Genomic DNA, 12,719 nt, shown 5'->3' with positions numbered 1-12,719 from the left:
AATTTATCCAATTTAAATTCTTGTTTGCCGTAACTATGGTGAAAAGTGATTCAAATCCTGCAGCAACTTCATCTCTTGCTTTAAATTCATTGGGTACCCCCCTAGGCACCCCAATGGCATCAATGTAAATATGAGGGTCAAAACTGCCTTTTACTGGGGCTTCACGCTTTACCTTGGTTGGTGTGTGTTTGGACTCATGGGTGTCGGGGTGTGTGTCAGAGATAATATGTATAGGCATGATGGCTTTAGCCAGAGTACACTCCCCCCACCATTCCTTGTCCATCCTGGATCTTAGCTGTAAATCCCCACACAACCAGTAAATATCCCCCAATGACCTAGTATGGAATTGTAAAAGGTTCATGGAGACAGTTCTGTAGGTGGCACAGTACCCTTTAGAGAAGTTACCCAAAAATTTACCAATTCCATCATAATTAGCATAACAGGTGTAATTACCTTTATAGACTGTAACACCATCTGGGGGTTTGACATCCTTGGCCAGAAGAGGATACTCTACTGTCCATGCTTTGCATATGAACCTATTGAAATCGTAGTGATAGGCAAAAAGACTCAGAGCACATTCTTCTATATCTACTGGTAAGGTTAAAGGTACGGTGCCCAGGTGAGGCCGGGCACCACCACACACATAGCATGCGGTTCTGTTATGCTTGTTGGCATTATATTTCATCCATTCTAACCATAGATTAACATCATTAAAACCTGTTTCAGCGGCCATGGTATCTTCAAAGGTGGGGTTTGCAATGGCCATCATGTCTTTAAAGGACTGGATGTGTGGTTTTAATGGATTTGAGACCATATGGGTGGTCCCTTGCCACTCGGAAGAGTTGCACATATCTTTAAGGTAGAAATGCCCTAGCTTGTTATAGGAACCTTTTTTCCAATACATTCCCATTACATACTGGTCTGCATCTGTTGGACTGGGATGCTCAATATTTAGGATTAATTTCATTGGTATACCTCCTCCAGGCTTTCTCAGAGTCATTCTTTGGAGAAGGGATCTACCATGATCATCTACTTTAGATAAGGCACTTTTTGGTTTGTAACCCCAGGCAGGCCCGGCATTCCATCCCGCCGCCCCCCAATGGTTACAATTGTGCCCCCATTGTTTGTCAACTACACAAACATAGGGGTCCTTTGAATGAGGGATATCTCTATCGATATTTTGAATCTGTGATGCAGGGAATGGGCATTCTACGATGTCACAGTAATCAAAAGTATAAGTAGCCACACAGGTACATGATGAATTGTACCAGAAGGTGTACCCACTGGTATCTTTGGTGATAGCTACTTGCTGGGCCTTAATTAAGCTAATTAAGGAGATAATGTACCAGAGGTACATGGTTGTGCGGTATCTGCTTCCTCTGGGGCAGGAGTCTTCTTGCAATGGGAAGCGTGGATCCAGTGTGGCCTGCCGGCCAATTTGACGGAGGTTGCAGTGATCAGGAGAACTTGGAATGGTCCGTCAAATCTTGGTTCCAGGGTATGTTTCCGCACAAATTTCTTGACCAGAACCCAATCTCCGGGAAGCAGGTTGTGGGTACCTGTATCCAAATCGGGATCTGGAATTGAAGAGAAAACTTGGGCATGTATTTTGTTCAAGGCACTTGCAAGTTCAGTTACATAATCTACTAAAACATCAGATTGAAGCTGCAACTGTTGCGGGTAATAACAACCTAGTCTGGGTGCAGTCCCAAATAGAATCTCATATGGGATAGTGAGTGCTTCCCTCTAGGTGTGTGCCTAACGCTGAATAAAGCTATTGACAGACTTTCTGGCCAGGGCATCTTTGTTTCTTGTGACATTTTTAACATTCTGGCTTTTAGGGTGCCGTTCATGCGTTCCACTTTGCCACTACTTTGTGGGTGGTAAGGGGTGTGAAAGGCTAGGGTCACTCCCAGAGCAGTCCAAATTTCTTTAGTCACTGTTGCTGTAAAGGCTGGGCCCTGGTCACTTTCAATGACTTCTGGAAGTCCAAATCTACATACAATATCTGTAAGTAGGCGTCTTGCAGTTGTTTTAGCAGTAATATTAGTTACTGGATAGGCTTCTGGCCAGCCAGAGAACATGTCCACTATTACTAGTGCATATTCATGAGGCCCACTCTTGGGCATTTGTATGTGATCAATTTGAATTCTCTGGAATGGGTACATGGGCTTAGCCAGGTGTTTTGAGGGCACTTTGGTTGGCTTTCCTAGGTTGCATTTTGCGCAAATGACACAGGCCCTACAGAAGCTATTGATCAATGTTGTGATTCCAGGTGCTTCATAATACTTCTGAATGAGGGCAGCCATTAAGTCTTTTGACAGATGTGCAGGTCCATGTGCCCATTGGACAACTGCTGGATATAATTTTTTAGGAAGGCAGAATCTAAAGTTGTTGTAGTATATTCTGTCCTTTAGGACAGCTCCTTTCTTCTTCCATTTCTGGATTTCTTCGGGGGTAATTGCAGCTTGCTGTTCCCGCAAAATTCTTAGGTCAGTAGGAAGGGTCTGTAAGGTAAAAATAGGAACTTCCTCTTGTCCGGACACTTCTTCATCCACTTCCTGCAAATTTCTTGCTGCTTGCTTAGCAGCCTGATCAGCCAAATGGTTGCCCCTTGCTTCATCTGTATCCAACTTCCCATGTGCCTTAACTTTCAAGACGGCCACTTCTTCAGGGAGTAGGAGGGCATCCATTAGTTCCTTGATTGCAGAGCTGTGTTTGACTGGTGTACCGGCAGTGGTAAGAAATCCTCTTGTCTTCCAAATGAGGCCGAAGTCATGTGCCACACCCAGAGCATATCTTGAATCTGTATAGATGTTGGCACGTTTTCCTTCGGAGATTTTGCATGCTGAAGTCAGGGCTTGTAATTCAGCTTCTTGTGCAGACATTGCTGGTGGTAGAGATGATGATTTGATAACTTCATCTGTTGTGGTTACGGCATATCCTGTGTGGTATTTTCCTTCTTCATCAGCATACCTCGAACCGTCCACAAACAGAGTGAAATCAGGATACATTAATGGATTCTCATGTACAGTTGGCAGATGTATTGTCTCCATTTTCATCTGTTCAAAACAGTCATGAGGTGTCTCTGTGTCATAATCATTCACTATGACCAGGTCTTGAAATTCATTTTCCAGGAAATGGCGTGGCCATGCTTCAAGAAGGTCAGTTGTTGGGTATTTGGCAATGCCATTTTCCTGTAGCTGTGATTCATCCATGGTGGCCCATAATTTTGTCATGGGCCCAAGATCATTCCATGATCTTGTTTTCAACTTGGTGACAGGGACATGTGGAATGGCAGTGTCCCAATGACGGTACAAGTAGTTGAGTTCTGAAGGTAGTTGGATCAGGACCATGCTGTTGCCTTCAGAGTCACAGTAGAAGTCCTGAGCAGTGAGTTTCACCTCCACCCAATAATAGAGCTCATCTTCATAGCAAGGTTCAGGAGTGATGTTTGGCTTGTACCACATGGTACAAAAGGCATAATCTGGACCTTCACAGAGAGGTGTTTGTTCTTTATAAAAGGTTAAATCAGGATGCATTCTCTTGATGGTACCAGCGAGAAGGTAGATGTAGGTTTCATCCATGATAAACCCATAGTAGATACCCCCCTCAGGGAGTGGAAGAAGAGTGGATGGATTAAGAACTTGACATCTTTGTAATGGTAATGTTGTCAGGTAGCAGGAGATGACACTGTAGACGTAGGTGTCTGGCAGGAGACACATGCTTGAGCTGAACTTGGTTGATGATAGCAGAAATGTCATGAGGGGCCAAGACAACCAGAGGGTGGCCGAGGACCAGGTCTGCAGTTCTTTCAATAAGTTCTCTTGCAGCAAAAACGGCCCTAAGGCAAGAAGTGGTTCCTCTGGCCACGATATCCAGCTGGCAGGAGAAAAATCCAATAGGCCTCTGGCGGCCTCTTAAGTCATTTGTTTGGGTAAGGACTCCTGTAGCATGGCCTTGTCTTTCAGAGACAAATAATTTGAAGGGTTTGGTATAGTCTGGCAGGCCCAGAGCAGGAGCAGATGCAATAGCACGTTTTAGAGTATGGAAATTGTCCAGTGCTTCATTGGTCAGGCAGAATGGGTCTGACTTGAGTGCATCATAGAGTGGTTGCATAAGCAGAGAGGCTTCTGGGATCCATGCTCTGCAGTAGGAAATGAGGCCTAAGAAGGCATGTAGAGATTTTGAAGTCCTTGGAGGTGGAATATCCAGTACTGCTCTGACTCGGTCCCGAGTGAGATGTCTGGTACCTTGAGATAGGCAATGACCAAGGAAGATCACTGTAGGTTGACAGAATTGCAGCTTGAGAAGTGAAGCTTTGCATCCTTGTTCTGCTAGATAGCAAAGGAGACTAATTGAACATTCTTCAGTTGTGGGTATGTCATCTCCACAGAGTAGTAAATCATCCACATACTGGAGTAGTACAACTTCTGGATGGTCTGCTTGCCATGGGTCAAGGATGGAGCACATGGCTTTTGCAAATTGACTTGGAGAGTTTTGTGCCCCTTGGGGCATGACAGTCCATGTATACTGTTGCATTTCATGGGTGAAGGCAAACAGGTATTGGATCCAGTGGAACACTGAAGAAGGCATTAGCCAGATCAATGACTGTGAAGTATTTTGCAGATGGTGGGACTACAGAGAGCAGAGTGTGAGGGTTTGGCACAATAGGGGTGTCCAGGACAGTTGCTTCATTGACAGCACGGAGATCCTGAACCATTCTGTACTTCTCTGGCTCACCTTTTGGAGTTTTCTTCTTCACAGGAAATAATGGAGTGTTACACTTTGATTTACATTTCACGAGAGCACCCTTCTCCAAGAGTGCTTTGATTTGAATTGAAATGGCTGCAGCTTGTGCTGGCTTTAAAGGATATTGTGGTTTTCTTGGTAACTTTGCTCCTGGAATGAGCTTTACCACCACAGGTGGAACTTTTAGGTGGCCTATGTCTTCTGGGCCTGAGGACCATAGTTTTGCAGGTACCCTTGTCTTTAGTGAATCCGGGAAATTGGACCTCAGTTCCTTTGCCTCCCCATGGGGTTCTTCTAGATGGAGCATTAGAGGCAGGGAGCACAAGGCTGAGGTGTCTGATACAGATAGAGGGGTAGACAGTTCTACTTGTCCATCTGGAGTGAATGTAACAGAGGCCTGCAGGCGGGAGAGGACATCAGCGCCTAACAGGTTAATTGGGCATGTGGAGGATACCACAAAATGAGCAAGCAAGCTGGGGTAGTTGCCAACTCGTAATGGAGTTGTTAAGGGATTGTGTCTTGGTTGGCCATCCACTCCAACACAAGAGACATCAATATTTGACAGAAATTATGGATCTGGCAGGTCTTGTTCTCTTAGAACACTTCGGGCTGCACCTGTGTCAACCAAAAAGGTAGTAGGTTGTCCTTCAATGGGTAGAGTCACAGTGGCAAGTGCCCCCCCCCCCTTATCCCCTGAAGACACTGCCATGACAGGGGTTAATGACACAGGCTTGCCAATTTCCTAATCATCTGGTTCCTCAACAATTGGAACCGTTTTTGTGGCCTTGGGGGCAGGTGCAAGCTTGGACACTCTCTTGGGTTCTGGGCAATCATTTTTGAAGTGTCCTTTAGCTTTGCAATTAAAACAATATCCATCCTCAGGTTTGGTGCCTTTTGGGACAGGGGTGGAGCGGGACACCATGAGAGGAGCTGAAGTGGACCTTCTGGGAGTCTGGGCAGATTCCAGACTTCTAGCAACTAAGAGTAAGGTATCCAGAGGGACTACCTTATATTCAGGGCGTGCAGCAATGATTCCCTTGCGTATGGAGTCTTTAACACCTTGGACAAATGCACCAGACAGCATTTGTGAATGAATCTTGTCAGTAAGATCAAAACCCAAATCTGTAAACATTTGAAACAGTCTTGCATGAAACCTTTCCACTGATTCTCCTTTGTCTTGTATAATATCAGTAAGGCCAGCAGCCTGATCTGCAAGTTTGTCCTTAGCCCACTCTTTTAGTTGGTTGCAAAAAGTTACTCCGGAGGGGTAATCAATGTCACTTATAAGCAGATCTGTACTGAGGTGGCGGGCCATGCTGGGCCAATATGCATCCCCGGCTTTAATAGCACAAATGCTCAGTAAATCACACCATGCTGCGGAATAAGTCTTTTGAATATGAACTATCCCTCGGTAAAAAGGCATAGGTTGCTTTTCTGGGTCAGGGAGTGATTTCATTAGAGCACTAGCTTGAGTAGGATTAAAAGCAACATATTTAGGAGGGGCCCGATCCCCCCGGCCTGTATGTCCAAAAGGATCATCGATGGAACGGCGGGGCAGGGGCCCCGCAATCTCCAGTGAGTCCTGGAGTCCCTCTACATCCTTATCCTCATCTGTGGTCTGGGCCCTTCTGCGTAATGGGACCACCTGAGGTGTCAGAACCGGGGGAAAGGAGGGATTCCCAGATGCTGGGGTGGCTAGTGGGTTATGAGCTTGGGGTGAATAGTCACCGGGAAGTACCGGCATCAGGGGTGCTGGATGACTGGGGGCCGCCATATTGGAGGCGTGAAAGGAAGCTGCGTTAGGGTTAAGGGAGGAAGTGGCGGCCATGTTGGATGTGGGCACATCCGGGGCAGACTGTGCCGGACTGGGCATGACCGGGGTCTGGGGAGTGGCTTGGGGAAGGGGGTAGGGATAATTTGGATAGGGCATGGACATGGGGTATGGGAAGGGGTATGGCCAGGCCATCTGGGTGGGGGCTAGGGCGGAACCTGAGGAGGGCGGGATAGCTGGGTAAGGATTAGGGAAGGAGGTGGGAACCTGGGCAGTGGGAGGAGTGAGTAAGGGAGAGGACGGAGAGGGATTAGTAGGGGTGGGTGTAGAAGGAGGAGCCGGAGCGGGTGCAGTAGGATTGGAAGTAGCAAGGGAGGAGGGGTTAGTGAACTGGGTGGATGCAGATGGGAGGGCAGGATTATCAACGGAGAGAGAGCGTAGGGAAGGAATAGTAGATGAAATGTTTGGATTAGACACAGAAGGTAGTGCAGGGATGGATGAGGATGATGGGAATGTTAGGGATGGTGAAGGGGAAAATAAAGATCCATCAGAATTCAGGACCGGGCAAACAGGGGAAGTGACGGGATGGGTGTTGGGAGGATCGGGAGTGGGGAACATGGTCAGCTGGCTATCACCTATTGCTGACTGAACCTTGGGAATGGACATCCCCTGGGCGCCATTTTGGGGCGCTGGCTGAGGGAATGCCCCAGCAACACAATTATTATGATATACATACAGTTTTACACCTTTATGATTTATTTCTTCCTCAACCCAACCTTCCTGCTGAATAGCCTTCGCTACTCTGTACCATGCTTCAGCAGTACGCAATAAATCATTATCTGTAAGCTTGCCTTTCTTCTCTGTCAGTAATCTACGCCAGCTTTCTGGCTGCAATCTACCACATGAAGGCACAGCAATTTTACACACTTTAGCAATCTTTTCAACACCTTTAACCATCTCCTCACCCTCTCTGTCTTCAACTAAATCACACGCGAGCCAGCCCCTACCGGGCTTACTCAATTCCTGTCCCATATCCCCCTATACAAGGCGTCCCAAATATAGGTAAAGGAAAATGAAACAGAACGTCTACAATGCTCGACTGCCACTAGGAAGGGTGGGTCCCCCCTAAGTGCGTCTTCCCAAAATGTAGACTAGTCACTGAATCCGTGTACCCGAGGTGGTAGCCACGGATTGGAGCGGGGTGAGAAGTGTGTGACCAATCACTTCTCTCACAAGAGAAATAGGAGTGGATAGTGTAAATAATACAGGAAGTAGAGTAAGAGTCAAAGTGAAGTGAGAGTAGAGACAGACACGGGAGTTTGAATGACTCCCAATTAAACAAAAAACACAACAATTCAATTGAAATACAGTGCATGCATCACAGTTCAAATAAAATCAACAGTAATCCCTTTCCTTTACTCATGTGGCCAAAGCCACCTCCCTCAACCTCGTAGTGTCCCTGCTCGGAGAATGACTTCCTCAAGTCTCACTACCAGCGGCCACGGAAACCAACTACCACCGGCCCTAGATCCGTAAGCCTCCCTCGTTACAGCAGTCCACTAAGTGTGGCCACCTCTATCCTCACCCCCGTAGCGCCCCTATGAACCCACTCATAAGTCTCACTACCCCGTGGTGATGGAGACAGCAATGCCTGCCCGAATCCACGCACCACAAATAACAATTGGAATGCCACCAGCCTCAGCGCTCGAAGCTGGAGGGTACCACCTCTCTGCAAGCAGAGTTATGTGCACAATGAGGCTAGCTAGGCTATCAAAGTGACACCAGAAGGACCCCCAGGAAGCTATGAGTCTACACAACCTCCACAGATCCAACACCCTCTTTTTCCCTACAGCCACAGCCACGAGGCTCCTAAAAGAGGTAAACAGGCAAAGAAGACCCCCAGTAAAACTTCCACAGGTCCACCCCCCTTTTTCCCTACAGCCACAGCCACGTGGCTCCTAAAAGGAGTAAACAGGCAACAAAGGACCCCCAGGCAAACACCCACAGGTCCACCCCCCTTTATCCCAAAAGGGGTAAACAGACAAACACTCTACCCGGGTATTTAAGCTAAAACAGGCTAATACACACCCAGGCAACAGATAGACTAAATGCAGGCAAACAAGTGAGTAACAAGACACCGGGCAAGATTTTACCTGTCTTTGATGTCCTCCCGGGAAGCAGTCACAGACACGTGGACGGGTCAATCAAAGGGGCTGGAACATACCGGTGGCTCTGCAGAAGTCTCTACCGTGTAATCAGAGGTGATCAGTCTCTTATCCTTCCCCCCGGATTCCTCCGTCCAACAGCGTCTTCCTTAGGACGGCTTACCGGCCAGAGGCCATAGCCCGGTGCCCCACGTTGGATGCGCCAATTGATGTAGATTAATTTAGAAATAAACAAATATGTTTAAATGTCTATCTGTTCCTGTCCAAATTTGAGATTAATAAATTGCGTATACGCAGAAGTAAATTCAGACTGACACACGGAGTTCAGGTTAAAATAACTTCGAGGAAATTTATTAGCATCTGAAGAAAAGGCGGGCTCGCAGGCCCTTATAAGGGTGAATTTGCATCATCATTGATTATCAAGATATCAGTAAATAAACATCATTAATTGGATTAATTGTTAAGTGGCTGTGTCAATGTCCACCCATCAATATGATTAATTGGCTCAAAAACTAAGTGGTTAGCTCGGTGTCCTCCCACCGAGAGGTGGTATTGTTCTGGACATGGGTGTGGATGGATGGCTCAAGCGTCATCTTTCCCAGCACGAGGCTTACTCGGTGGAAAGGGGGGCTTGGGCGTCATTTTGCGTAGTTAGTGATGTCAGTCTCGTGGTCAGGTGCAAGGTTCTTTTATGAATAGAACATTTCATTAGGCCGGCGTTCTCATGGCCTTCAGATTATACTATGTTGCAAATTACAGGAGATCCAGCAATTCCGGGGTTAGTCATGTCTTTATAGAAAATACAGTCTCTATTCATTATACTAAATGCTGTTAGGAAATTCTGTCATGTAATGTGGACAAAATGGAGGGTCTGTCATAATGTGAGGTTATGTGAGATTAAAATGGAGTTAGTATAATAATTCAATACAGGTTCAATAAAGATTTTTAATAATTCTACATCAAGCATGGAAACCAGACTGAAGCAGGTCAAGCAAAGAGTTGGACAGGGAGTTAGGGTCAAGGTTGGGATTTTTGAGAATCGGGGTTACAGTCGCATGTTTGAAGGGTGATGGAAATATGCCAGAGGAGAGGGAGAGATTGAGAGTTTTAGTGAGAAGCAGAGCAGGAGAAGGAGACAGAGTATGGATGAGATGTGAGGGAATAGGATACAGGGAGCAGGTGGTGGGGCAGGAGGACTGGAACAGATCAGAATCCTCTTCCGCTGTAGTGAGTATGAATGAGCAAAGAACAGCAGAGGGAGTGTTGTTTGGGGAAGTATTGTAAGAGGAAGGAGAGCGATGAGAGATCACTTCCCTGATTGTAGAGATCTTGTCAGTAAAGTGAGTTGCAAAATTTATGGCGGTCAAGTTGGTAGGGGGAGTAACAGGGCAAAGAAAAGAGTTTAAAATGTGAAATAGTCGTTTGGGTTCACAGGAGAGTGTGGTTATGAGGGTATTGAAGTAATTTACTTTTACAGAGGAAAGAGCAAAGCTGCAGGAGCTCCGTATAAATTTAAAGTGGAGAAAGTCAGACGCAGAGTCAGTATGCATATCACTGTTTAGTAAATAAAAATATACCTCCGGTTAAAACATGCTTGCATTTAATAATTATTTTTTTTTCAGTGGGGATATATCTTAAAACACCTTGCAAAAGCTGCAGATCTCTTGTCTGAAGCCATTGCAAGTCCTCTTCTACCAAACCCAGCCCCGACTTCCTGTGGCTCTCCAGTCACAGACTTCCTAATGCAGCTCAATCTACTTATAGTGTTTCTCTGCTATACCTATAGTATAGCAAATCATGAGTGATATGCAATGATTAATTATCCATCTCCTGACTTCTTGATTTTTTTTTAGCAAAGCCATATGTATACGATTTCAAAAATTACAGCACAACTCCAGTGGTAGAAGGAAATTCAGCAACGCTGACAGTCACATTGACTGGCAATACTGTTGGGATTAATTCTCGTGCCCCGATACCAGAAGCTAAAATCCTACCTGCAACCTTCACATGGTTTCACCTCAATCCTAATCCCACCCCAGTGTCTGAAGGGGTGGTGTCCACTCCTTCTACATCCAGTCTAACAGTGTCTTCAGTGACAGAAAAGGAAAATGGAACTCATGAATGCAGAGCAGAGAACTTGATTGGAAGCACAAGTTTCTTCTACATAATACATGTGGAAGCCAAACCAAGTAAGTCACTTGTAAATATTTCCTCCTATAATAATATGGGCCATCTGTAAGTGAGAAACAGGGTTCTTTTTTCTGGGTCTATTCATGAGCAGACATTCATTAAATATTCATTACCTTTTGAATAACACTTTTGAAGTAATTCTAATGCACTGACAATCCACAAAATTAAAACTACTGACCGACGAAGTGAATAACATCGATTACATCATTACAGTTGGTTCTTGCATTTCATGTGCTGGAAGCAAGAAAAATGTTATAATCAGTAGAACACGTAAATGGACGCTGTAGGCAACCAGACCACTTCAGCTCATTGAAGTGTTCTGGATACAGTTTCTCTGTCAGTTTAACACCACAATGGTAATTATTGCAGTTATTGAGAAATTGCAATAACTGCTTTGCAGGGTTAACTCCACCGCTAGTGACTGTCTACTAGAGGTGCTTCTGGGTTGTCGCCTAACTGACACTGGACATCCTAAATGAGGATACCCAGCGTTGGTTGGTTACAGTGGATATACCCCATTTTTATTACCCTGGTTTGTCTACTTTTGCAAATGGTATGCCATGATGGGGGTAATTTTCACTCCTGGGTTGCCATACCGTCTTAAAGGCAACATAGGCCCAGCAAACCAAACCAGCAAATATCAATTGCAAAAAAAGAAAAGGAAAAAAAAGCCTTATATTTGACCCTGGAACTTTCCAAAACCCCATAAAACCTGTACTGTTGTACTTGTGAGACATAATTGAACACAAATATGTGTATTACCTTGCATTTAAACTAACAGTATTATGACATTAACAGTTAAAATGCCATGCAGAACTTGGAAAATAGCTGCATTTCTTAATTTCTTAAACTTTTTTAGATTTTATTCATATTAAATTATGTTTAATATATAAATATTTGCTAAACAAACTCTGTTTCTCCTGAACAAAATTATATATAATAAGTGTGGATGCACTTAAAGGACTACTCTAGGCACCCAGACCACTTCAGCTGGTCTGGGTGCCAGGTCCAGCTAGGGTTAACCCATTTTTTTTTTATAAACATAGCAGTTTCAGAGAAACTATTGATAGCGCAGTCCCAGCGCAGTCCCAGTGTATACATTCAATAACAGTAGCGGTTATACCTAAAGGCTACCAATAACATTGATTTCATACTACTGAATTCTATATTAACTGATTACTGTTTCAACAGTTCCCCCTCCCTCTAATGGACTGAGTCCCGGTGAGATCGCAGGTATTGTGATTGGAGTACTTGCTGGATTGGCTATCATCGGAATAGTTATTTTCTTTATCGTAAAGGGAAACAAAAGTATGTAACAATTTTATTTATCTTCTTCATTGACATAATCTTATTTTAATATCTAATTTTTACATAACATTTTTTGGGTCTTGCTAATGCAGACTAGATATTTTTTGCAAGTCTTATGGTTCAATTTTAAAAAAAAATCCTTGAGATCGGAAGCATTGCTAGGTGGTAGAAAGACCAGAGACTTTAGACCAAATGTAAATGTTATGGCTCCCTCCTGTGTAGGTTGATTTAAGCACCTCCTAAAACAAGCTCTATACTATGCCCAAAGACCAACTCTAAAACGTATGTGTTCAGTAAGTCATATTGTGACATCAATGGGGTTATTCACTAAAGTTCTAACAGCCACGTACCGAGTGTGACAAAACGATTTGGCTGCATACATGGCCATTCAGACTGCAATTGAACTGCAATTGAACAATGTCCAGATTTTCCAATTCTGGCCTCATATGCTCCTGAATTTGGTCTAAAATTCAGCCGGACTGAACACTGCTGGACGGCAACAATCCAGACACAAATTCTTCAAATTTGGACCC

At 44.8% G+C, this 12,719-nt stretch overlaps 1 protein-coding gene across 1 annotated transcript in view; it reads left to right on the top strand.

Moving 5' to 3' along the window:
• Nucleotides 1-12,719, top strand: part of LOC134578002 (carcinoembryonic antigen-related cell adhesion molecule 1-like) — a 68,255-nt gene that overhangs the window by 24,783 nt on the left and 30,753 nt on the right. The window contains exons 3-4 of the mRNA XM_063436962.1: nucleotides 10,542-10,877; nucleotides 12,070-12,186. Coding sequence (XP_063293032.1) covers nucleotides 10,542-10,877; nucleotides 12,070-12,186 — 453 coding nt within the window. The remainder of the gene's footprint in view (nucleotides 1-10,541; nucleotides 10,878-12,069; nucleotides 12,187-12,719) is intronic.

Source organism: Pelobates fuscus, chromosome 11 (assembly GCF_036172605.1).
Source record: "Pelobates fuscus isolate aPelFus1 chromosome 11, aPelFus1.pri, whole genome shotgun sequence".
Lineage (NCBI taxonomy): Eukaryota > Metazoa > Chordata > Amphibia > Anura > Pelobatidae > Pelobates > Pelobates fuscus.
This window is presented reverse-complemented; position numbering and strand designations above follow the sequence as displayed.